Consider the following 27,548-nt stretch of genomic DNA (forward strand, 5'->3'; position numbering starts at 1 on the left):
TGGAAAATGAGGTCTTCCTTCAAGCCGGACATCACAGGTGCTCCCTTCGGTTTCATGTCTCGGGAGGCAGCCATCTTTTGAGGATGTCGACTATTAACCCGCTCTCTAATCATCTCTTCACGAGATGGTGGTTAGGAAACCCGAGAATGAATTAATGCGCGAACCGCCGAGGAATACCACTGGGGAAAATGAAGCGAGTGTCCATTTGTCAAGGCTTAGGTACTACTGTTCCAGTTAGTGCGCACCCCCCCCCTCTACTCTTCATCTCGCCTTGATGGTGTCACGGAAGTGAGAGGCGTGAAAGCGCAGTGACACTTGGCGAGGCTCGTTCCACCCGCAGCTGCTAATTCATCATGACAAATGTGCTCAGATGATCGGGCCCAGCAGCGCTAATGGGGGGAGTGGGGGGGTGGTACATGCTTCATTTGCACAAGAACCCACTCCAATTAATCCGAGTAGCTTTACTCTGGGCTAATTGGAGCAGGACCTGACCCCCCCCCCACTCACCCCTCCTTGCGAATATATCCGACACAGTTAACCCGCTCCTCTTCTGTCTTTTTTTTTTCTTTCTTTGCATGTGTCTCTGATTATTTAATCCGAATTGGAAACATGACTAATTTCACCAGTACAGTGATACCTTGATTGGTTCCCAGACAGAGTGTAAAGTGTGTATCCCAAAAATTAATTTCCCATAGGAAACCATTAAAATGAGAATAATCCGTTCCCAAGTCCCCATAAAACATAATTTTCAAATTTTCTAAGCCTTAAAACTACACAAAATACACCTTATTTTATGTATAATAAATGTGCTATGGTATTATAATTAAAGAAATAAACCGTACTGTATAATAAAGTTGTTTTATTTACCTTTGTGATGGAGATTGTAGACAGCACGATTAAAATATCCCATCAATCAGGCTCCACAAATAACCCGCACAAGCCATCTGTACACTTGAAGCAAAAAGCTATCAACCCAGATAAACAGAACACAATTGATGAGGAACTAGGTAAAATTATTGCAGTGAAAGCACCTACAAGGGATCATTCCTCAAGTTGTTGAAAGAAGAAGGCTACGTTCCTCATCAAGTGTTTAATGCTGATGAAACCGGCCACTCTATTCCATCAAGCCATAAACGACCACCACAAAGGTAAATAAAATGACTTTATTTTACAGTACAGTTTATTTCTTTAATTATAATACCACAGCACATTTATTATACATAAAACAAGGTATATTTTGTGTAGTTTTGAGGCTTAGAAAATTACAAAATTATCTTTTAATGGGGACCTGGGAACGGATTATTCCCATTTTAATGGTTTCCTATGGGAAATCAATTTTTGGGATACACACTTTTCACCTTACACACTCTGTCTGTGAACCAATTAAGTTCGTAAGCCAAGGTATCACTATATTTTGATTTATCAAAGTCACCTGTCTCCAAACCGATCCACCCCCTCATGTGATTGTCACCTCGTTGTTTGATTGACATTTGTCACCCGTACACAATCCAGGCACTGATCCGGTCTTTCAAGGATTTTCATTTGAGACGCACGTCATGTAAAAAAAGAAGCTCATCACCCGCCCGCACTTGGCCAATTGTTGCCCTGTCACTCCAAAACTTACAAAGGTTTTCCTCATCACCATACGCGGATGCTCGTAGAATGCTACCTCCTGTGTATGAAGACTTTTTTTGTTGTTGTCCTCCTTCCTCCCAAGGTGTGCGCACATCTGTGCAGCTATTGTTTATTCATGGAGTAAAAACCCCTTTGAAAAGTGTTAAGATATACTTCCCACTCATTATAAAAATCCTGCCACCCATGGATTAGGACTTTGATGCCACAATCCTGCTTCAAAGGCTGCTTTCACTGCTATTAATCACAGTTTAGCCTGTGAAGATACAGCCAGGGAAAACATTTGGACATCTTGTGCGGAAACTTTGAAAGGTTGAGACTGTCGCGCATGTGCTGCGCTCGTCCTCTCTTGTATGCGTGTGCAGCTGCGTTTCGAACTGCTTTGTTGGAATTGCGTTTTTTTTGTTTGTTTTTTTTTCCCCTGCAGCATGTTTGAGCGTAAATCGCCGTCATTCTTGTCACGGTTTGCGAGGTGGTGATAGCGGGTGCGGATCCCAAAAAGTAGGCAGGAGGGAGCAGGAGGTTGTTTGACAAATTGTATTAAAATAAAGGTGAGCAGGAACAAAATGTAAAACATCAAAATGATCTGAACAGAAGTATCAAAAGAAAACCAAGTGTAAAAGTCCGCCAAGGTTAAACAAACACATACACAGCATACAATGCATACGATTGCAGACAAAGCATACAACAAACAATGAACCGACACCGGATGGTCGTGCCGGGAGTCCTTTTAAGTGTCACTGATTAAAACGACCAGCACCTGCGAGGCTGCAGGCAGGGCTGACGTCGCTACCCGTTGGTCGCAAATCCGAACGTGGCAGTCCGCCACTGATCGGGACGACCAGCACCTGTGCAGGTGCAGGCGGGGCCGACAGCGCCACCCGTTGGTCCCCTACCAGATCATGACAGTTCTAGGGCCAGAATATTAGGCACCGCTACACGATTCAATACGATCCAGTACAAAACGTCTACCTTTCAACAAATAATTATCGGTTTTATCGGTGAGAGTTATTTGTCGTGGTTTGAGTGTATAATAATGATAATAATAATAATAATAATAATACAGTGATACCTTGGCTTACGAACTTAATTGGTTCCCAGACAGTGTGTAAGGTGAAAAGTGTGTATCGCAAAAATTAATTTCCCATAGGAAACCATTAAAATGAGAATAATCCGTTCCCAGGTCCCCATTAAACATAATTTGTGAATTTTCTAAGCCTTAAAACTACACAATATATACCTTATTTTATGTATAATAAATGTGCTAGGGTATTATAATGAAAGAAATAAACTGTACTATATAATAAAGTCATTTTATTTACCTTTGTTGTGGTCGTTGATGGCTTGATGGAATGGAGTGGCCGGTTTCATCAGCAGTAAACACTTGATGAGGAACGTAGCCTTCTTTTTTCATCACCATCTTGAGGAATGATCCCTTGTAGGTGCTTTCTCTGCGCTAATTTTACCTTGTTCCTCATCAATTATGTTCTGTTTGACTGGGTTGATAGCTTTTTGCATCAAGTGTACAGATGGCTTGTGCGGGTTATTTGTGGAGCCTGATTGATGGGAATTTTAACCTTGCAGTCTACACTCTGCGTTTGAACTATCAAAGTTGAAACGAGCCCAAATGTCACTGTTTTCTGTCCATTTTGTCACTTTCTCTCTGTCGTCTGCCTGTCTCTTTAATGTTTAAACCACCTCTCCTCAATGCTGCATTCTTGACCAATCACGTGGCTTTAACCGAAGACTGGGGGCGGGGAATATAGGACGAAAACAAGCCGGCTGCCATTATCTTTTTAGGAGAACGGGCTTGTTCGCGAACGACACCTCACTCATTGTGGCGCTCCGTGTGTATCCCGAAAATTAGTTCGTATGCCAAGGTAAAATTTTCATAAATTTAACGTTCGTAAACCGAAAAGTTCGGATCCCAAGGGGTTCGTAAACCGAGGTATCACTGCACTGCATATAGCGCGTACAACAAAGGAATAACTAGTTTTCAAATTTAAATAAAAAATAATGACTGTTATTGTTGTTTATATACCATTTGAAATTTTCGTTCGAACTTTCATGGAAGTTTTATTGACATTCGCGGGCCGGATAAAATGATATGACGGTCCAGATTTGGCCCCTGGGCCTTAGCTTTAACCAAGCATTTCAAAATGGCACCTGTTTTGTTTTGGGCAGGTAATCTAGCCACGGCCCGTGCCCGAGTGAACGCTGCCTCTCGATCTCTGCCGCCGCAACTCAGTTCAGGACGCAGCAAGGTGAGACTCCGACATTTGAGAGCTTTTTTTATGACTTGCTCAAAGGCATTGCGGCACTATTAAAAAAAAGTGTGCTGTGATGCATAGCCACATTAATAGACTACCGTGTTGTGTTTGTTCTCTTGCTTGTGGTGAGGCAGCATCGCCATCTGGTAGTTAGTGCGAGCAGCCTGAAAGGAGTTTTGTAACTTTTCTGATGTTTATGACCATTTATAGAAAGTTTGGTGTTCCTAAATTACAGAGTTGACCTTCTTGAACACTTTGTCTCAAAACAGTTAAGATCTCGAACAAATGTCTTTGAACGCAATACGTCTGTGTGAGCTCTCAGTCGTACAGGAGTGATCCATCGATGAGAAGGTTTCTTCAGCCATCATCTGGACTTCTTTCAAGGTGTCGGACGTTTCGCTTCTCATCCAAGAGGCTTCGTCAGCGAACTAAAATCTATTGCTGGTAGTTTGGCCCTATATATATATATATATATATATATATATATATATATATATATATATATACTGTCCAGGCGTGGCGGTGCCAGACTCTGCTATGATTGGTCCCTGCTCTCAGGTTGGGGGGGGGGGAGCAGAGGACTACTCCCTGCAGCTACTTCTATTGTCCTGACTATTTACTTCTATTTATTTATTTAACAACTACGGTTTACAATTTGCAGCCTGAAACTTCTCTTTCTCTTTGTTTTCATGTTTCCTGTACTCAAAGTCTCCCAAATACCTCTTGAAGGTAAGGCTTTCGGCTACATCCATTTCTGTATCAGTTTTTCATTCATTCAAAGTGCGCCTTATAAATTAGTGCGCCTTATACAGTGATACCTCAGTTTACGAACTTAATTGGTGCCCAGGAAGTGTGTGTAAAGCGAAAAGTTCATCTGCCAAATATTTATTTCCCATAAGAAACCATTGAAAATGAGAATAATCCGTTCCCACGTCCCCATAAAACATAAATTTCTACTAAATAAGCCTTGAAACTACACAAAATATACATCATTTTATGTATAATAAATCTGCTATTGTACTGTAATTAAAGAAATAAACTGTACTGTACAATAAAGTGGCTTCACTGTATTGTATTGTATAAAACTATTTTTTGTAAAAAAAAATGTTTTATTATTATTATGAAACTTTCACGTTCTTGAACTTCACTGCCATTCAAACTATGAACTTTTTTTTGTTTCTCCAACTTGAAATCTAATCCAGTTGCTCACTTCAATCACAATCTGTCTTCTGGCAATGAACACTCGTCAGATATTCCGGAAACGAGAGCGGACATTTTAATAGTCAACGGGGCTCTGATGTAATATGTACGCCATCGTGTTGCCAATCAAAGTTGGGACGCAAAGTTGACAGGAAGTGACAGTTACAACAAGTCACCAGAATAAAGTCAAGTAAGGGGTCGTTAAATTATTGGAACTACAATTCGAGGGGGCTTTTGTAGTGATCAGAAATTCTCAAAGCCGTCCTGCTTTTTTTTGACGTACCTTTCTTTCTCTGTTGAACTAAAGTATTAAGATATGCACTTTGCAACCACGTAGGCTCATACCATAAAATATCTATCGCTTCATTAATTTTGATGAACCCCATGAACTGCCAAAGCCATTAGAACACTTAGATTGCGGCCTTGTTAATCCATCCTCGGGATGGCTGTATGCTTGGCGATGGCGAGTCCTCATTATTCAGATTCTTCGACAATTCTCTCGTGCCCCGCAGCAGCTTGCGCGCTTCTTTTTCTAGATTGTTAGCTTTAAAGGACAACCGACACCCCGGACAAGTTGCATCCAGAATTTGTAAAATCGCTTCAAATGACTTGGAATGAGCGTATTTTACAAAGATTCCACCGCATATAGCTATATTTTACGTTTTAAGACTCGCATTGAATATTCGGGAAGTCTTGTTTTCGTGTTGGTGACGATTCCTTATGTGACGTCACGTCAGGAACGCCCCTGACCGACATAGGGACACACAATGCATTTTGGGTACTTTGTTTGGTCTGAAAACTTCGTGTTTATGGCAAAATTAGAAGGAAAACACAAATAACGCAATGGTGAATGGTTGTGTGTTGCACCAAGACTACTATTAGATACTAGTTGACACAAATTCCCAGCAGACAAACTACCCATTTCCAACAGAGCTTGTGCGCCATCTTGTGCATTTTCTGGGAGCCTCAAAACGATACGGAAGGACTTCTTTCATTGATTACAAACATTTATGCTTTCCACTTCAGAACTATTTGAATCATATTAATAACCGGATGAGTAACAAGAAAGCATTTTCTACGAATCTGAACTCTCTGAAACCATTGTTTCGATTCTGGAGCAAGGCAGTGTGTGACCCATAGTTGTCATATTATTTATTTAATTTTTTGTTCTTTTGATTTTTGTTTATGTAGCTATCCAGCTATCTATCAACATATCTAGTTAGTTACATAGATGGCTACCTCGCTAGCTATCTATTTGCTATATATTAGCTGGCTAGCTATCTATTAGCTAGCTAACTAGTTGAGCCAAAGATAGTGACATGGGCGCCAGGTAGCATGCACTCCATCTACAACAGGGGTGTCAAAGTCATTTTTTGCCACGGACATTGTAGTTATGGTTTCGTCTCGAGTTATGAATTTGGGGAACCCATTAGAATGTTTAAATCCCTTCAAATATTACATATAGAGCACACAGCAAATTAATGAATAACTCGTTTTCAAATCTGAAGTCAAGAATAATGACTTTTATTGTGGTTGACATCCAAAAAATATGAAATTTTGGCTCAGATTTTAGCAATCATCACGGAATTTAACAAGTTTGATTTGCTTTCGTGGGCCGAAAAAAATGACGTGGCGGGCCGGATTTGGCCCGCGGGCCTTGACTTTGACACCTGTCTACAACATTAGCTGCCTGTTCTAAAAAAAGGGATTGGGCACCATCAATGTCAACAGTCTTAACTATCTATTATCGAGCTATCTGTTGACTAGCTAGCTAGGTTCCAATCTATCTGAGTTACTTCCGGGTTGAGTGAACGCTGGCGCGTGTGGCTGCCGCTGCTCACCCACAGAAAAATTTATCCCGTGACTGTCACAAACAGCTGTGCGTTCCCAACCGCTCCATTTTGCAGCTGCTGTAATGATACCTTTATGTCTTCTGAGCTTACCCACTGTTTACTGTGTGTTTGCGATCAGGTGGACACCATGGAGATGATACGTCACCCGGAGGAAACCACGAACATGAGGAGACAGACCGTGGCTTCCTATTTCCGCGTAGGTTCTTTTTCTTGATATCACGCACTTCAAGGCAAGATGATCTGCCACTGTTTAGTGGCATTTAGCGGCAAGGAACTACAGTAATACCTTGGCTTACGAACTTAATTGGTTCCCAGACAGTGTGTAAGGCGAAAAGTGTGTATCCCAAAACTTAATTTCCCATAGGAAACCATTAAAATGAGAATAATCCGTTCCCATAAAACATAATTTTCTACTTTCTAATTCTCTAAGCCTTAAAACTACACAAAATAGACCTTATTTTATGTATAATAAATGCGCTATGGGATTATAATTAAAGAAATAAACTGTACTATATGATAAAGTCGTTTTATTTACCTTTGTGATGGTCATTGAAAGCTTGATGGAATGGAGTGACCGGTTTCATCAGCATTAAACACTTGATGAGGAACGTAGCCTTCTTCTTTCACCCTCTTGAGGAATGATCCCTTGTAGGTGCTTTCTCTGCCATAATTTTACCTAGTTCACTGTTTTCTATCCATTTTCTCACTCTTTCTCTCTTGTCTGCCTGTGTCTTTAATGTTTAAACCACCTCCCCTCACTGCTGCGTTTTTGACCAATCACGTGGCTTTAACTGACTGGGGGCGAGGAATAGTGGACCAAAACAAGCCGGCTGCCATTTTCTTTTAGGAGAACGGGGGGGCTCGTTCGTGAACGACACATCGCTCATTGTGGCAGATCCGTGTGTATCCCGAAAAATAGTTTGTATGCCAAGGTAAAAATTTCATAAATTTAACGTTCGTAAACCGAAAAGTTCGTAAGCCAAGGGGTTCGTAAACCGAGGTATCACTGTATATTGAATTGAGTTGAGGAGCTTCATCAAGACAATATTTGTGATTTCGTGCCTTTGTGATTGATATTGAAGAGCTTCCACCATTTCACCATTTGCATCACCCTGCTCACAGATGTTGGGAAAAGCAAATACGAGCCGGCAGATGTTTGTGTGACACGTGTGATTATCCCATCAGCATTGTATAAGTGTCAGACATGCAAAAGTTTGGGACTCGCTGGTCAACCCCGTAGAACACCAACTACCGTAAAAACAACAAAGATTAGCTATCTATTGGCTGGCTAGCTAGATTGCTATATTGGCTGGCTAGCTAGCTTTCTATCTATTTAGTTATTCCGGGTTGAGTGAACGCTGGCGCGTGTGGCTGCCGCTGCTCACCCACAGAAAAACTTATCCTGTGACTGTCAACTGACCTTGAGAGTTTTGAAAGGCGCTGAGAAATGAAATGTATTATTTTTATTACTGTATCTATGAGCTAACTAGCTAGCTTTTAACTATTTCAGTTACTTCCGGGTTGAGTGAACGCTGGCGCGTGTGGCTGCCGCTGCTCACCCACAGAAAAACTTATCCTGTGACTGTAAAGTGACTTTGAGAGTTTTGAAAGGCGCTTATAAATGAAATGTATTATTATTATTATTGTTATTGTTATTATTATTGTTATTGTTATTATTATTATTGTTGTTATTATTATTATTATTATTAGTAGTAGTAGTAGTAGTAGTAGTATTATGGGTATTATTATTAGTATTATTGGTATTATTATTATTAGTATTATTAGTTATACTGTATTAGTTTTATTAGTATGATTATCTCCTGTCCCGCGTAAATCCGTTTCAATTCCAAGCTGCGGCAGATCAACTACTACTTGTAGCGCTATAATAATAATAATAATAATAATAATAATACATTTAAGTTCTAAGCGCCTTTCAAAACCCTCAAGGACACTTTACAGTCATGGAATAAGAACTTTTTTTTGTGCTGGCGAGCAGCGGCAGCCATTTGCACCAGCGTTCACTGTATTGTATTGTATAAAACTTTTTTTTTTTTTAAATGTTTTACAGTACTCGCTGATGGATTTACTATCCAAGATGGTGGTGGGTCAGCCGCATTTTGTCCGCTGCATCAAACCCAACGACGACAGGCGGGCGCTGTGCTTCTGCAAGGAGAGAGTGATGGTGCAGCTGCGCTACACCGGCATCCTCGAGACCGTCAACATCCGCCGCCAAGGCTACTCGCACCGCATCGCCTTTGCGGAGTTTGTCACTAGGTAACATACGTAGTGATAGCAAGTAAAAAAAAAATGACTGGACTCGAGTTCATTTTTCAGGCATTTTACTTGAAGATTCATTTTCCGCCATTTTTCTTCTATTCCATATTGTGACCTTTCACCTAAAATCGACATTGGAATCAAATCAAAGATGAGTTTATACTTGCGCTGAACTATTTACTAGGTTTTGGTGTCATTTCGCAGTGCTATGAAATATGATATGAAATTTAATGATCAAGACTTGCAACATGTTTGGGAAATGACTGAGACAATTTCTTTAGTGTGCGCTTTAATGAAACTTTAAAGGACAACCGACTCCATTTTTTTGTTTCCTAACTGACATCAGAAAAACTTTTTCTAGCATCTAAAATACCCAAAACACGCAGGCTGATATTTTTTAGTCAAATGCAAAACACCAATAAAAATGAGTGAAAGTGTCCCAAAACTACTTCAAAATGACCTCGGAGATGCCGAGTTTCAGAAGGTCCCGCCCCCTTGTCACGTGACGTCACGCCAGGTCGTCTTGCCTTGCTCTAGAATCAAAACAATGGCTTCAGATTCGGAGACGATGCTTTATTGTTACTCATCCAGTTATGAATATGATTCAAATAGTTCTGAAGAAGAAAGCATAAATGTTTGCAATCGATTAAAGAAGTACTTGCGTATCAATTAGCTAGCTAATAGCTAGACAATAGCCAGTGAATAGCTAGCTAATACCTAGCAAATAGATATACATTACCCAGCGAATAGCCATTAGCCAGCGAATAGATAGCCAATAGCTAGTGAATAGATAGCTAATAGCTAGCAAATAGACAGCTAATAGCAAACAAATAGATACGTAATAGCTAGCAAATAAATAGCTATTGGCTAGCGAATAGATAGCTATTAGCTAGCCACTATCTAATAGCTAGCGAATAGATAGCCAATAGGTAACTAATAGCTAGCAAATAGACAGCTAATAGCAAGCAAATAGAGAGGTAATAGCTAGCAAATAAATAGCTATTGGCTAGCGAATAGATAGCTATTAGCTAGCCACTATCTAATAGCTAGCGAATAGATAGCCAATAGCTAGTGAATAGCTAGCAAATAGATAGCCATTAGCCAGCGAATAGATAGCCATTAGCTAGTGAATAGATAGCTAATAGCTAGCGAATAGATAGCCCATAGTCAGCGAGCAGATAGCCATCAGCCAGCAAATAGATAGCCACTAGCTAGCGAACAGATAGTCATTAGCCAGCGAATAGATAGCTAATAGCTAGCGAATAGATAGCTATGTGCTAGCAAATAGCTAATAGCTAGCGAATAGATAGCCAATAGCTAAGTGACGCCCCGTTTTCCTTTTATATATTTCCTTTTATCATACTTTTCAATGAATCTTTCAACTTTCACAACTTTCACATTTTTTTTTGTTTATTATGGTTTAAAAAAAATACGTGGGTTGTTGATTTCCAAAAGCACCCCCCTTGATTTTTCGATTGCATCAAAGCTGAAATGCTTAACAAATCCAGGGTCAAAGGGCATCTTTTTCTCACCTGTAATTCTAACTGTTTTCCTTCCCGCACGATGAAACCTAACGGATCTACTTTATTATCCCCGTCTGAGTCATTCAGACGGTCCGAGCGCCTCACCTCCGCTTTGAATCCGACGCGTCCTCTTATATCAAAGGCCCGTCTGATGTTGCGAGCGGCGCTTTGTATTTATCATCAAAAGACATAACAGGTATCAACAGGAATAAATCAAAGTTGAGGTGGAGGGGGGGCGTCATTCAAACACGTTTGCCTACCCGTTCGTTATTGTTTCCCAGCAAAACCGATAAGGGAGAGAAAAAGTACAGTGAAACCTTGGCTTACGAACTTAATTGTTTCCCAGACAGAGTAAAGCGAAAAGTGTGTATCCCAAAAATTAATTTCTCATAGGAAACCATTAAAATGAGAATAATCCGTTCCCAGGTCCCCATAAAACATCATTTTCTAATTTTCTAAGCCTTAAAACTACACAAAATATACCTTATTATATGTATAATAAATGTGCTAGGGTATTATAATGAAAGAAATAAACTGTACTATATAATAAAGTCATTTTATTTACCTTTGTGATGGTTGTTGATGGCTTGATGGGATGGAGTGGCCGGTTTCATCAGCATTAGACATTTGATGAGGAACGTAACCTTCTTCTTTCACCATCTTGAGGAATGATCCCTTGTAGGTGCTTTCTCTGTGATAATTTTATCTAGTTCCTCATCATTGGTGTTCTGTTTAGCTGGGTTGCTAGCTTTTTGCATCAAGTGTACAGATGGCTTGTGCGGGTTATTTCTGGAGCCTGATTGATGGGATCTTTTAACCTTGCAGTCTACACTCTGCCTTTGAACTATCAAATTTGAAACTCTCACTGTCGTCTGCCTGTCTCTTTAATGTTTAAACCACCTCACCTCACTGCTGCGTTCTTGACCAATCACGTGGCTTTAACCGAAGACTGGGGCCGGGGAATATAGGACAAAAACAGTCGGCTGCCATTTTGTGTTTTTTTTTTTTTTTTTTTTTACTTAATGCTGATGAAACCGGCCACTCCATTCCATCAAGCCATCAACGACCATCACAACGGTAAATAAAACAACTGTATTATATAGTACAGTTTATTTATTTAATTATAATACAATAGCACATTTATTATACATAAAATAAGGTATATTTTGTGTAGTTTTAAGGCTTAGAAAATTAGAAAGTAGAAAATTATGTTTTATGGGAACGGATTATTCTCATTTTAATGGTTTCCTATGGTAAATTAATTTTTGGGATACACACTTTTCGCCTTTCACCAATTAAGTTCGTAAGCCAAGGTATCACTGTATTTGCACTAGAGCAGGGATGGAGAAAAAAAGTGAAAATTGACTTCTTCTCTCTTACAGATACTACTACCTTGCGTTCCGAGCTCACCAAATGCCAGAAACCAGCAAAGAGAACGTGGCCACCATACTGGAGCGAGCCAAACTGAAAGACTGGGTGATGGGAAAGACAAAGGTACCGTATTTTCCGGATTATAAAGCGCATCCCCAATGAATGCACTGGAGTATAAGGCGTACCTTCAATCAATGAAAAAAAGATATAAATATGATATATAAATCGATACATGTTTTCCATATCTAAGGCGCAACACATTATAAGGCAATACAGTAGAGGATGGGGTTACATACTATTTCTACAGGGAGAAATGGAGTCGGTGGCTCCTGTTAGTAGTTGCCAGACCTGTTGTGGCTCAATATGACCGTATTTTTAGGTGTATAAGGTGTAATAATAATCATTATCATCATCATCATAATCATAATAACCATAAAAATACATTTTATTTTAAGCGCCTTTCAAAGCTCTCAAGGACACTTTACAGTCACAGACAAGCATAGATACTATAAAATAAAGCATAATAAAGCATAGATACTATAATAAAGCATATATACTACAATAAAGCATACTATAATAAAGTATAGACACCATAATAAATAAATAGAATACGGACTTGTATGATACTGAAAATCAGAAACTCGCTTGATAGCAGTGAGAAAACTGCATTTTGCTTTCTATCTATTTGAGTTACTTCCGGGTTGAGTGAACGCTGGCGTGTGTGGCTGCCGCTGCTGATTTATTATCTATATATTAGCGATATATTTGCAATCTATTATATATTTGGTATATAATAGTGTTCAATAGAAAACGTTACATAAAAACAACAGATCGGCCATTTGGAATGGATCTCGACTTACGACCGTTTGACTTACGACCGTCTTGTCGGAACGGAACCCGGTCGTGACTGGGATGTTACCTGTATACATACATGTATATATTATTATTGTTGTTTTTATGTTACTTCCGGGTTAACGCTGGCGCGTGTGGCTGCCGCTGCTCACCCGCAGAAAAAATATCCCGTGACTGTAAAGTGTCCATGAGAATTTTGAAAGGCGCTTATAAATGAAATGTATTATTATTATTATTATTATTATTATTATTATTATTATTATTATTATGACAATAAATAAAATACAATTATAAATAGAAACAGCTAGACAGAAAATGCAATTTTAAATAGGTGGGTAGGATTTGAAGGTGAGAAGAGAATCAATGTTACGAATGTTGGGAGGAAGTGAGTTTCCAGGGTCATCTTTGATAGAAAATTCTGGCTTTTGGGTGCGCCTTATACACCGGAAAATACGGTACATTGATCGTTTGAATATAAAAACGGATGAACGAATGAAATGTCGGTATTGGCTTCTCGTCTTGTCAGGTTTTTCTTCGGTACTACCACGTGGAGCAACTCAACCTGCTTCTGAAGGAGGTGATAGCTCGAGTGGTGGTAATGCAAGCCTACACCAAAGGCTGGCTGGGGGCGCGGCGTTACAGAAAGGGGAAGGAGAAGAGGAATATCTGCGCCACCGTCATCCAGTCAGGTAGGCATGGATGAACATAATGGTGACATAGATAGAATTTAGATCCGTTGCTGAATTGCCTCGACGCACTAAAGTGTATGAAATAAGTTTGCCGGTAAGCCTTTCGTGCAACCTGAAACCTGATAAAATGTCCACTTTAGATAACACCAGTTGTGGGCCGTCAGGGCCTGCAAGGCCTTCTCTGCTGGCCTAAAATGATCTGAATCACATATGGATTATATGAATGAATTCTTGATCAATAATTCCAAATTGTCTTTCAGCTTCCTTTCATTTCATCTTTAAGCATTTAACCAATCACAGTTCAGCCATCATTTTGTTACCAGGGTCAGAAATCGACTTGGAGGCCTTCACAATCAGTTCTGCAGGCCCTGTAGCATCAAATGTGTCAATTAAAACTGTTGCTTTAACCAATCAGAGTTCGAGTTGGCAACCCAAGGCCTCCTCAAAGTTTCCACAAATTATAATTGGCTAGCTACTAGCCAATCACAGTATCACTAGCCGCTATTGATAAGAGCATACTGGCCAGAGCTAGCACACTTTGTCTCTAGCAAGCTACATAAGCAAATATATTGTTGTGTCGATTTAATAGCCATTTTGTCAACCCACAATGGCTGACTGAGGAGAAGAAATGGATTTTGGTTGTGTATATATATATATATATATATATATATATATATATATATATATATATATATATATATATATATATGTCAAAGCCACTTTCAAGACGGACTTTTCAAGAATAGCTCTGAAGGTAGGAAAAATGGCAAATATTTCAATTTTATGAGGTTATCATGAATCCAGCACCCTCTAGTGGACATGTAGTAATATCACACCCCACTCACAGCTGATTGATTCAGAAGACATAGCACTACTGAAGGCCTAGGAGTGACATACACTCTGCATCTTAGGAACAAATAACTAAGCGTATGAGATCCGTTGGTATCAATTATACCTTTAGAGGTGCTCGACGGTCCCTACATATCAATTGTGGATGAACCGCCACCGCATTGTTTACCGTTAATCGGATATATTTGCCAACCGCGGCTTGACATAGCAGAGACAATAAGACTTCAGAGAGTTTAAGATGGATCCATCTCGTGCCCACTTTGGTTTACGAGTTGTTTTGAAGTGGGATTTTTATGTTTTGTGTGAGCGCGCCGTCGGTTGGTTTCACAGCAAACCACAGCCATGTTTTTTTTTTTGCTTCTCGCCAGCGTGGAGGGGCTTCGTCGCACGGCGGATCCTGAAGCAAGTGAAGAAAGTTAGGGAAAAGGCGGCGGTCCGTATACAGTCAGGTAAAGAACTTTAAGATGTTTTTTTTTTTTCTTCAATTTTAGAGCTTCTCACTTATGGGTTAAAAATGATGATTCTCTCTGGTTCATGGCTCTTCGCATTGTTAGAAGATGGTAGTGAGATCAGCAGGAACCAAGGTGTTAAACAAAAAAAAGACCATTTTAATCTTGTAGACAGCAGAGACATTGGTCAGTCGGTTGAGGAGGCCGGAAAGTGTGAGCAGCCCTCCCCACTCGGCTTATATACGGTGGGAGTATGACATCACTTCAAACACTCCTATCAGCTACGAGGTAGAAGGGTGAAAGTTGATATCAGAGTGAAATAAGAATGGGTGAATAACAGTACACACTACAAATATGTAAGAGCGCGAATGCGAGCGTGAGGGAGCGCGAGAGGAAGCGCGAGAGGGAGCGTGAGAGGGAGTGTGAGATTGAGTGTGAGAGGGAGCGCGTGATGGAGAGCGAGAGGGAGCGAGAGTGTGAGATGAAGTGTGAGAGGGAGCGCGTGACGGAGCGAGAGTGTGAGAGGGAGTGCGAGAGAGAGCGTGAGGGAGCGAGAGTGTGAGATGGAGTGTGAGAGGGAGTGCGAGAGAGTGAGCGAGAGAGAGTGTGAGCAAGAGTGAGAGCGAGTGAGAGAGTGTGAGGGAGAGTGTGAGAGAGAGTGAGAGTGAGAGAGAGTGAGCAAGAGTGAGAGAGAGTGAGGGAGTGTGAGAGAGAGTGTGAGGGAGTGTGAGAGCGAGAGTGTGAGGGAGTGTGAGAGCGAGAGTGTGAGTGAGTGTGTGAGTGTGTGAGAGAGAGTGTGTGAGGGAGTGTGAGAGAGAGTGAGAGTGTGAGAGTGAGCGAGAGAGAGTGTGAGCGAGTGAGGGAGTGTGAGAGCGAGAGTGTGAGAGAGAGTGAACTTAGACTAACTAGACAAATACAAATGAGTGTGAGGGAGTGTGAGAGAGAGTGTGTGATTGAGTGTGAGAGAGTGACAGTTTGAGAGAGTGTGTGAAAGAGAGTGTGAGAGACAAATACAAATGAGTAGAAAATAAGTAACATTGTATGTTTAAGGATGTGCATCTAAAATCGTTCTCGGCGTGAGTGTGAGAGAGAGTGTGAGGGAGTGTGCGAGAGTGACAGTTTGAGAGAGAGTGTGAGAGAGAGTGAATTTAGACTAACTAGACAAATACAAATGAGTAGAAAATAAGTAACATTGTATGTATCGTTGTTACACTCCGGTTACGCTCTGGTACAAAATGAACTTTTTCATACATTTTCAAGAAGCGGGAAAAGGAGGATTACACCCCCCCCCCCCCCCCCAAAAAAAAAAACAACAATCTTTGTCAACCAGGTTTTTGATCTCTTGAGTAGCTCTGTAAAAAAGTCATAATGAATTAATAATACATGGGGTGATTCTTGTGAAAGTTTTTTTTTTTTTTTTTTGGTGGGCGGGGGGCGGCATTTGGTCCCCACGTTTCAGAAGAACAGCGCAGAGTGAGATCAGGCTTTTTTTTTGCTTTCATCTCGTTCCCAGAGAGTGAGGGGGGGGGGGGGTCTTACTTATCCCCTTCTGTTTCCTCGCCACTTCCGCTCTTGAAATTCCTCGCCTATTACACGGGCCCCCTCGCATACCAAGAAACAAGATGCCTTTTTAGACTGTCAACCTTTTTCATCTGAAATGTAAATTAATTCTTTACTCTGTATTCCTTGACAGAGATCAAAGTGGGCACATTAACCTTCCCGCGACACCCCCCTTTCTCCTCCTCCATTTTTTTTTCTCTATATGGAGGGCAAGGGTCGGTGCCAAAAAAGGGGAGGAGATCCGGCTTTGTTTGGCCTCCTTCTCTAAGGGCTTCCCTCCTCTGGCGCGCGGAGCACCTCGCTAGCCGCCGCGCACCTTTTTGTTGAACGCTAGCCCATTAACACGCTTGTAAATAAGGCCGTAGAAAGGATAAACAACATTGCAATGTCAAGGGAAGAAGAAAAAAATATATATCATTGTGTGTGGCCGCCGGCGTCGGACTTCGCGGGGGTATTTGAAGAACCTCAACCTGACATACGTGGGGCCTCGACACCCCAACACGTTCACACGGTGTGTGCTTTGCGGCTTATAAGCCTTTGAGGTGGGCTGCATTTGCATTGGGAAAATAAACAGATGCACCCCTCCCCACTCAGCTCCGTCTCTTGGGGAGGGGAAATCACTCCATCCATCCGTTAGATGAAACCATGTAAAATACAACAATGTCAATCAGTTCTCATTCTTTTGTGCATATACGGTATTTTATTATACAGTACAGTAAAGTCTCGTTATATCGATATTCAAGGGAGTCCGAAAAAATATCGATATAACCGGGACTATCGATATATCCGACCCTGTTTGCATGTAATTTTCTCCGTGCGTGCATAGAAATAGTATCGATATAACCGGGACTATCGATATATCCGATATCGATATAACGAGACTTTACTGTATTTATAAAGCGCACCGGAGTATAAGGTGCACCCGCAATGAATGGTGTGTTTTCAAACCTTTTCCATATATATATATATATATATATATATATATATATATATATATATATATATATATATATATATATATATATATATAAGGCGCACCTTCAATGAATAAAAAAAAAAGTTTGACAAATATAAAATGTAAATAGATAATTATTCTCCAAATAGAAGGTACACCACATTATAAGGCACTATAATAGAGGTTAGCGGTACGCACTACTTCTATAAGGGGGAAATAGAGACGGTGGCTGCTAACAGCACAGTGATACCTTGGCTTACGAACTTAATTGGTTCCCAGACAGAGTGTGTAAGGTGAAAAGTGTGTATCCCAAAAATCAATTTCCTATAGGAAACCATTAAAATGAAAATAATCCGTTCCCAGGTCCCCATAAAATATAATTTTCTACTTTTCTAAACCTTAAAACTACACAAAATATGCCTTATTTTATGTATAATAAATGTGCTATGGTATTATAATTAAAGAAATAAACTGTACTGTATAATAAAGTCATTTTAGTTATCTTTGTGATGGTCGTTGATGGCTTGCTGGAATGGAGTGGCCGGTTTCATCAACATTAAACACTTGATGAAGAACGTACCCTTCTTTCACCATCTTGAGGAATGATCCCTTGTAGGTGCTTTCTCTGTGATCATTTTATCTAGTTCCTCATCAATTATGTTCTGTTTAGCTGGGTTGATAGCGTTTTACATCAACTGTACAGATGGCTTCTGCGGGTTATTTGTGGAGCCTAATGGGAATTTTAACCTTGCAGTCTACACTCTGCCTTTGAACTATCAAAGTTGAAACTGTCTCACTGTCATCTGCCTGTCTCTTTAATGTTTAAATCACCCATCCTCACTGCTGCGTTCTTGACCAATCACATGGCTTTAACCGAAGACTGGGGGCGGGCAATAGAGGACAAAAACAGTCTGCTGCCATTTTGTTGTTAGAAGAACAGGCTCGTTCGCGAACGACACATCACTCATTTAGGCAGCTCCGTCTACGAAAAAAAGTTAGTATGCCAAGGTAAAATGTTCATAAATGCAACGTTCGTAAACTGAAAAGTTTGTAAGCCAAGGGGTTCGTAAACCGAGGTATCACTGTAGTCTAAAAATATCTCCATGGAAGATGACCCAAGAATACGGCGTTCATTTTGTCTTTTCTGTTCTGCTTCACACTTGTTACGGTGTTGATATTTAGTTGCGGGCACATCTGAACTTTGTCTTCCTGGAAGTGTACAGGGGCTATCGCGTACGTCACGACTGCGGACCTCAGAGGCGCAGATGTAACCCTAAGGCTGGAGGGAAGACCACCGAAGAGGGGTGAGTCACCATATCCTGCGCCTTTAAGCTTTTGTCAAGGTCAAAAAGTCATAGTCGGCTTTATTTATTTATCAAATATGCTAATATGCGTGACATACGACACAGATGAAATTAATGTCCTCTCGGACCCAGCGTGCAATGACTTCAACAAACATAATAAACACGAAAATGCCAATTTGTCTTTTTGCTTGTACGCACCACGCTTATAAATAAATGAATAAATAAATAAATAAATACATGAATGAATGAATGAATGAATGAATGAATGAATGAATGAATGAATGAAACCCGTCGCGTCTGAAAGGGTCATATATAGAACAAGTACTTGGACCGCCTCCCCTTTTGCTTTATAATATGTCGTTGTTTCAAGCTCCGCCCTCTTGCACTTTGACAAACACGACAAATAATAATAATAATAATAATAATAATAATAATAATAATAATAATACATTTTATGTAGTCCTAACACTCAATATTCTTTGGGTCCAGCAATTTGAATGAAAATGAGTTTTGATTGGTTGCTCTTGTCCAAGTGTGTTTAATATTGTGGCTTAAGCAAAAACAGATAATAATAGTAATAGATATATAGTAAGTAATAGACAAATAATAATAATAATAATAATACATTTTATGTAGTCCTAAAACTCAATATTCTTTGGGTCCAGCAATTTGAATGAAAATGACAAAAACCCTGGCACTGTAGTGGACACATTTTTCCCGCATCATCTGGCAGTGAATGAGTTAAACGTGAGTTTTGATTGGTTGCTCTTGTCCAAGTGTGTTTAATATTGTGGCCCGCGGAAACAGAAGAAGAAGAACAGCACGTCAGGTGAGAATCAAATTTGCCGTTTGTCTGAAAACGAGCCATATCGTGTCAAAGCAAATCTATATGGAGACATTCCAGCGCTGATTAAACAGAATTGTTAAGTGGAGGTTTGAAGTAGGTCTCACGAAGGAATATGATCGTAAACACAGAGTGAAAAAAAATCCCCGATGAGCCTCCGCTCGGTTGAAGAACGCAAGCTGCTTTCAGATGTGTATATTCGGAATTGGAGACTTTCGAGTTTACCAAAACATTTGATGTTTTCTTTGCGATTGAAACGTCTGTGTAAGCTCTCAGTCGTATAGGAATGGCCCATCGATGAAAAGGTTTCGACCCTATATATATATATATATATATATATATATATATATATATATATATATATATATATATATAGGTGCCATACTCTGCTATGATTGGTCCCTGCTCTCAGGTTGGGGGTTTGAAAAGGGGAGTAAAAGAAGCTATTTTCATAAAACAGCAAAATCCTTCACTAAATCGCCATGGTGGGTTGAGGTTGAATTTGGATCGTTCCTACAACTGACTTCATAGGCAACATAGGCTTAGTTATGCTGATGAGGTGATACCAGAGCAAATGGGGCAATCAGGCCAGTCGTAGACCCCATACTCAGGCAGGACAATAGAGGTAATCAGTGTAGCCGCAGGGAGTGGTGCTCTGCTCTGCACTGTAAAGTAAATCACTGTCAAGTGACCTTGAGGGTTTTGAAAAGCACTTAGAAATGAAATGTTATTATTATTATTATTATTATTATTATTATTATTATTATTATTATTATTATTATTATTATTAATTAATTAAAACAAATCGGTTTGCTCTTTTGACTCATTTGTGTACATTAAAAAAAAAGCTTTTTGTAATTCACAGGTCTCAAAGCCCGAAGAAGCTCCACAAGGCAAATGTGAGTAAAAGGAATTATCTATCAAATGACAAAATGGTTGACATTAGCCTTCTACTTTTAGCCCGTCTATCTCAAATAGCAACCCTCTTTTAAAGGACAACCGACACCATTTTTTTTGGTTCCTAGCTGACATCAGAAAAACGTTTTATAGCATCTAAAATACCCAAAACACGCAGGATGATATTTTTAGTCAAATGCAAAACACCAATAAGAATGAGTTAAAGTGTCCAAAATTTGCAAAAAATTGAGCTGCGAATTGGGCATTTTCAGAAAGTCCCGCCTTCATTTCGTGACATCACGCTTCAGATTCGGAGAAGATGCTTTCTTGTTACACATCCAATTATGAATATGATTCAAATAGTTCTGAAGAGGAAAGCATACAAGTTTGCAATCGATTAAAGATTTTTTTCCGTGTCATTTTGAGGCAAACGGGCGGGGGGGGAACGTCGCACCCAAAAATGGCGACCAGCTCCCATGAGGAATGAATCATCCCGTTTCCACGGGCTGATAAATTCCTTCCATGGAGCTTGGACGCCCTCTTCTGACGGCTTTTGGGTGCAACATCAAGGTTTTCAGATAAACTACAGCAAAATACGTTGACGTGATGGACTGCTACAATGTGTCTTTTTGTCGATCGGAGGGGGGGGAGGTTCCTTTAGTGACGTCACGTACGGACTCGTCACCAACTCAAAAACAAGACTTCCTGAATATTCAGCGTTAGTCTTAAAACGTAAAATATAGCTATATGCAGTGGAATCGTTGTAAAATACGCTCAGTAGAAGTCATTTGAAGTGATTTGACAAATTATGCACGCAACTTGTACGGAGACGTCGGTTGTCCTTTAAAGATGCAGATTATTCCTTTGGAAATGTTTTGCGTCTTTGAGACCCCCCTAAAAAGGATGGGTGGGGGGGTTAACCATGCTTCAGCCTCCATCAACAGAGAAGACAAAATAGTACGGAAGCGAAAGAATTGAAAAAAAGATAGAAATTCACGTCTGAGAATAAATGCTCGCTCTCCCCTCCCCCCCCCCCTTAGGTGATTTGTCTTTGCGCTCGTCTTTCTACAGATGTTAGGACCCCCCCCCTTTTTTTTTTTTTTTAGTCAAGACCTGGGGTTCTTTTGGTAGCACTTTGATATCCTGCTCGGATTCAATATGTGAAATAGAAGAGCCCATTCCGTGACTTGGAGCACATCACACTCTTTGAAGTCTGATCCAATTTTTTGCTGCTCACCATTTGATGTTGAAAGGATGAAATGAGGGAAATGTACAGGTTTTTTTTTTTTTTTTTTTTGCCAGTAACTCTGCAGAGCATATGTAAGATTAAAAAAAAAAAAAGCACAATCCTTTGGAGGGTGTACTTAGAAATGTTAAGCAGATTAATACTTTCCTATACCTTTTTTTTCCCCAAATTCAAAAATAAATTAAATATGGGAGCGAGTCTATGAGCTCCCCCCCCCCAGGACAATTTCGTCACTTGTGAGGCTGTGCAATTGTAGTATCATTTGATTTAAGCACAATAATAAATTCAAAGGTACTATAATAAATAAAATACAATCACAAATAGAATACAATACAGTGATAACTCAGCTCACGAACTTAATTGGTTCCCAGAAAGTGTGTGTAAGGCGAAAAGTTAGTCTTCCAAACATTTATTTCCCATAAGAAACCATTAAAATGAGAATAATCCGTTCCCAGGTCCCCATAAAACAAAAATGTTCTATTAAATAAGCCTTAAAACTACGGAAAATAGACCTTATTGTATGTATAATAAATGTGCTATTGTATTATAATGAAAGAAATAAACTGTACTGTCTAATAAAGTTAAAGTCAGTCAGCTTTATTGTCAAATATGCTTGGTGTTCATCCACCAAAAACTAGTCTGTAGTACAGTAGTCTAGTCCGTGTGCTTGCTATCTCGCTAGCTGGCTATCTATTTGAAATCTATCTAGCTACCTAGCTGGCTATCTTTGCTATCTATCTAGCTAGCTATCTATTTGCTATCCATTTGCTATCTATTAGCTAGCTACCTAGCTGGCTATCCTTTTGCTATCTATTTGCTTTATATTAGCTATCGGTCTAGCTACCTAGCTAGCTACCTATTTGCTATCAATTTTCTATCTATTAGCTAGCTACCTAGCTGGCTATCCTTTTGCTATCCATTTGCTTTATATTAGCTATCGGTCTAGCTACCTAGCTAGCTACCTAGCTGGCAATATATTTTTCTATCTATTAGCTAGCTACCTAGCTGGCTATCCTTTTGCTATCCATTTGCTTTATATTAGCTATCGGTCTAGCTACCTAGCTAGCTATCTATTTGCTATCCATTTTCTATCTATTAGCTAGCTACCTAGCTGGCAATATATTTGCTATCTATTAGCTAGCTACCTAGCTGGCTGTCTATTTGCTATCTTGAGAGTTTTGAAAGGCGCTTAGAAATTAAATGTATGATTATTATTAGCTATCTGGCTAGCTATGTCGCTGGCTCGAAAAGTTCGTGAGCTAAAGCGTTCATAAGCTGAGGTATCACTGTAATCCATTTACAGTACGCATGCTAAATTGCTAACGTATCACTTGGGGTCCTAGTTAACACGACTGCTTTGGGTGTCTTTTCCGCCCTCTCCTTTCAAGGTCGACCCCGATAGCCGAGACAGACACACCAAAGACGCAAAGAGAGACAAAGACGGCGTGACGAAGACTCGCAGGGAGACAGGCAGGCTACGAGACGCGCAGTGTAAACAAGGTAAGCCTGCACGCCATGCTGGCGGGTGCAGGTAATTACGCAGAAATCCCGCTTTAGTGGATAAAGTGCCATTTTTAAAGTGGGGTGTGAGTAGCGGGTGGGTGGTTGCTTTTCCACCTCTCATCCCAATTCTTTGCTGTGACAGAAGGAAGTATTCCTGTGGCATTTTTTTAACTCATTCATTGCCAGACGATGTGCAAAAAATGTCCACTCCAGTGACAAGGTTTTTTGTCATTGTCATTTTTGACCAGAGGTTAAAACTGAACGCGTAGTATTGCTTTTGTTTGTTCAAAAGTACACTGTAAGAAAAAAAACAACAGCCATTGTATGGCAATACTTTGTCTCAGCGCAAAATTTCCTGATTATGGCGTTGCCTTGAGATAAGAGTTTAATTTCTTCCATGACTGAGTTCATAACCTAAACCACTTGCACATCAAATCGTCTTTCTCCATTGAAGTGAATGGAAATGCCATTAATCCGTTCCGGACGGCCACAAAAATAGATAAATACATAAATAAAATATTCTGTCTTTTTTTAACTAATTCACTCCCAGACGTGCAAAAAATGTGTCCACTCCAGTGCCAGGGTTTTTGTCACTTTCACTCAAATTACAGGACTCACAGAATATTGAGTTTTAGTACTACACAAACACTCAATACAGCGTTACAAACCTTAGACTGTCTTCTTTCATCAGAAAAAAAGAGTTAATTCCTAAATATGGTTATGGTTATAGTATGGTATATGTTTTTTTTTTTTAATTCAAGATGGCGCCGCAAGAGTGGCTGCCTTTCCACCAGCTCCTGTATTTTGTTTTTCTACTTTTTTCTTTCCTTTCCTCTTCCTTGCATAACTTTGCTGCTGTGTTACTTCTCAAGTGATCAGATGACTTGTGCGAGTTATTTTTGGTGTCTGGTTGATGGAAATTTTAACCTTGCAGTCTACACTCTGACTTTGAACGATCAAGGTTGAAACGAGTCCAAATTTCACTGTTTTATATTCATTTTATCACTCTCTCTCTCAGTCGTCTGCCTGTCTCTTCAATGTTTAGACCACCTTCCCTCACTGCTGCGTTCTTGACCAATCACGTGGCTTTAACCGATGACTGGGGGCGGGGAATAGAGGACCAAAACAAACCGACTGCCATTTTCTTGTTAGAACGGGCTCGTTTGCGAACGATACATCACTCATTGTGGCAGCTCCGTGTGTATCCCGAAAAATAGTTCATATGCCAAGGTAAAATTCTCATAAATTTAACGTTCGTAAACCGAAAAGTTCGTAAACCAAGGTATCACTGTACACAAACCCCGATTTGTTGAACATATGTTTGATTTGCTTGCCGCCTCCGGGGCCATGAATGACATTAATTCCGGTGCCCGTCAGGCTGAGTGGGTTGGCTACACGGTGGGACCGCCGATTACAACCACCACCGCTAGGGGCGAAAGGGGGGCCCCCGGGGCTCCTCATTAGTCTTATTAGAGGGCTACGAGGTAAGTGACAGAGGTGGAATAGCGTTTAGCCGCGCGGCTGGGAAGATTACGGGGATTAGACATGATAATGTAACACAGACAGGGCTCTCCGAGCGGGCCCGGGATTAGTGTCAGCGCACCGCAGCAGGTCTGGGTTAGATAGCGGCTAATTCGCTAATGCTTGCATACAGGTGACCCTCCGCTGGCGGGCATCAATGCTACTCAAGTGTCTGATTTGGAATGTCAGAGTGATTACGGAAGGAGACGTTTGAATGAATGGCGCCGCGCTCAAACATGCGCTTTTGTCAGGAATTTGCGGCTTTCGTTTTGACACAACACAAAGCAAGTAACATTCCAGTAGAGTTAGTACTTTTTTTTTTTTTTGGGGGGGGGGGGTGTTTTTCTGGATACCTCCAATGCTTCCGTTAGACTTTTTTTGACGACATATTTCCTCACTTTCAAAAACATGAGAATTTATGAACATTTTCTTTAAATCATTCATTGTCAGACGTGTAAAAATATGTCCACTCCAGTGCCAGGGTTTTTGTCATTTTCACTCAAATTGTAGAACCAAATTTATGAAAATTAAACCTTATAATAAGCACTATTTTCATAATACACTCCCACCACGGCTGGCGGAGTGATCTTCGGCGGAAGCACACGACCGAACAGCACCAGAGGTTAAGTTACCAACAGTCCAGTATAAACAGAAATTCCCTTTGACCTTCGACCTCCAATGCCATTGCATCAAGCCATTAATGACCATCACAAATGTAAATAAAGTGACTTTATGATACAATGCAGTGTATTTCTTTCATTACAATACAATAGCACATTTATTATACATAGAATAAGCTATGTTGTGTGTAGTTTTTTAGGCTTATTTAGTTGAAAAGTATATTTTATGGAAACCCGGGAACGGATTATTCCCATTTTAATGGTTTCCTATGGGAATTTTTTTTTGAGATACACACTTTTCGCCTTACACACTCTGTCTGGGAACCAATTAAGTTCTTTTGTTGAGGTCTCACTGTATTATCTTTTAGCTAGCTAATCTTGCTGTCTAGCTTGCTACCTTGCTACATATCTATATGATATCTATTTGCTAACTAGCTATCTAGCCTGCTGTCTATTTGTTATCTATATGCTAGCTGTTAGCTATCTAACTGACTATTATATTTCCTTATGTTTCTTCACTTTCAACAACATGAGAATTTATTAACCTTTTCTTTAAATCATTCACTGCCAGACGTACAAAAATGTGTCCACACCAGTGCCAGGGTTTTTGTCATATTTCACTCAAATTATAGAACCCATAGAATATTGAGTGTAGGACTACTATTTTGTGTCCATGGGTCACGGGGAAGATGAGTATCTATTAGCTAGCTAGTCTAGCTGGCAAACTAGCTAGCGATAAAGCTGGATACCATGCTACATATCTATTTGATATCTATTTGCTAACTAGCTATCTAGCGGACTACCTAGCTGGCTGTCTATTTGCTATCTATATGCTAGCTATTAGCTTTCTAACTGGCTATCTATTAGCTAGCTGACTAACTATTAGCAATCTGGCTTTCTAAATGGCTATCGATTAGCTAACTAACTGGCTATTAGCCGGCTAGCTAACTTCGCCATCAACATGAAGTTTTCAGACCAAACAAAGTACCCAAAATGCATTGTGTGTCACTTTCTCGGTCAGGGGGTATTCACTCCGTGACGTCACGTCAGGAAATGTTCACCAACTCAAAAACAAGACTTCCTGAATATTCAGCGTGAGTCTTAAAACGTAAAATATAACTCTATGCCGTCGTATCTTTGGAAAATACGCTCAGTAGAAGGCATTTGAAGTGATTTTACAAATTATGGACACAATTTGGCGTTGGTTGTCCTTTAAACTACACAAAATATACCTTATTTGATGTACAATAAATGCGCTATTGTCCTGTAACGACCTTTGATTCCCCGTCTATTGTCCCCGGGAAAAAGTCTCACGTACACCGTGTATCCATGTAAGCCCGACAGTCATAACAACAGCGTCACCTCTCGTCACCTGCCCCCCCCCCCCCCACCCCCTCCCCGAGTATGAATATTAATCAAAACAACATGTTTGAAAACAACCCGGCGAGGTGCGCGCCCGCCCGGGAAAGGACGACGTTGCTCCCGACGAGCCGCCGATTGGATCAGAAGCGTTTTCCGGCGCGGTAAACAGGATGGTGCGGCGGATCAGTCAAAGCTGACTTTATGCTTTCTGAAAGCTGAGCTACTTATGTTGAAAGGCTGTTTGAAGATTAGGGTTGCGGTAAACATACATGTCAAGTGAGGGAGGAAAAAGAGAAGACGCGACGCGGGTGCGGCGCGAAAATGGAGCAGCAACACAGAGACCAATTACCTCTGCACTTTGGAAGACACTTTTAACTTGCTTGTTTGATGTAATGAGATTTGGTTAAGGGGGGGGGGGTGTTGATTTTGTTATCGTACAGTCGTGCAGAACAGCTATACTGTATACAGTGACACCTGGGCTTACGGACTTAATTGGTTCCCAGACAGAGTGTGTAAGGCAAAAAGTGTGTATCCCAAAAAGTAGTTTCCCATAGGAAACCATTAAAATGAGAATAATCCGTTTCCACGTCCCCATAAAACATAATTTTCTACCTTCTAATTTTCTAAGCCTTACAATTTAATCATTAAAACTACACAAAATATACTTTAGGTATATATAGGTCCCCATAAAACATAATTTTCTACTTTCTAATTTTTTAAGCCTTAAAACTACACAAAATATACCTTATTTAATGTATAATAAATGTGCTATGG

At 40.2% G+C, this 27,548-nt stretch overlaps 1 protein-coding gene across 7 annotated transcripts in view; it reads left to right on the forward strand.

The window, feature by feature from the left end:
• The window catches only part of myo3b (myosin IIIB), a 93,534-nt gene that overhangs the window by 44,978 nt on the left and 21,008 nt on the right, over nucleotides 1-27,548 (forward strand). For all 7 annotated transcript variants that reach the window (XR_016115718.1, XR_016115719.1, XM_089002204.1 and 4 more), the window contains 10 exons: nucleotides 3,817-3,896; nucleotides 4,611-4,631; nucleotides 7,074-7,151; nucleotides 9,024-9,229; nucleotides 12,135-12,246; nucleotides 13,502-13,664; nucleotides 14,882-14,962; nucleotides 18,694-18,781; nucleotides 20,491-20,524; nucleotides 23,157-23,268. Coding sequence is in view for 5 of the 7 variants with exons in the window: in XM_089002204.1 (XP_088858330.1) it covers nucleotides 3,817-3,896; nucleotides 4,611-4,631; nucleotides 7,074-7,151; nucleotides 9,024-9,229; nucleotides 12,135-12,246; nucleotides 13,502-13,664; nucleotides 14,882-14,962; nucleotides 18,694-18,781; nucleotides 20,491-20,524; nucleotides 23,157-23,268 (975 nt within the window). In the remaining 2 variants the exon portion in view is untranslated. The remainder of the gene's footprint in view (nucleotides 1-3,816; nucleotides 3,897-4,610; nucleotides 4,632-7,073; nucleotides 7,152-9,023; nucleotides 9,230-12,134; nucleotides 12,247-13,501; nucleotides 13,665-14,881; nucleotides 14,963-18,693; nucleotides 18,782-20,490; nucleotides 20,525-23,156; nucleotides 23,269-27,548) is intronic.

This window comes from Hippocampus bargibanti, linkage group LG08 (genome assembly GCF_051943395.1).
Source record: "Hippocampus bargibanti isolate YZ-2025 linkage group LG08, ASM5194339v1, whole genome shotgun sequence".
NCBI lineage: Eukaryota > Metazoa > Chordata > Actinopteri > Syngnathiformes > Syngnathidae > Hippocampus > Hippocampus bargibanti.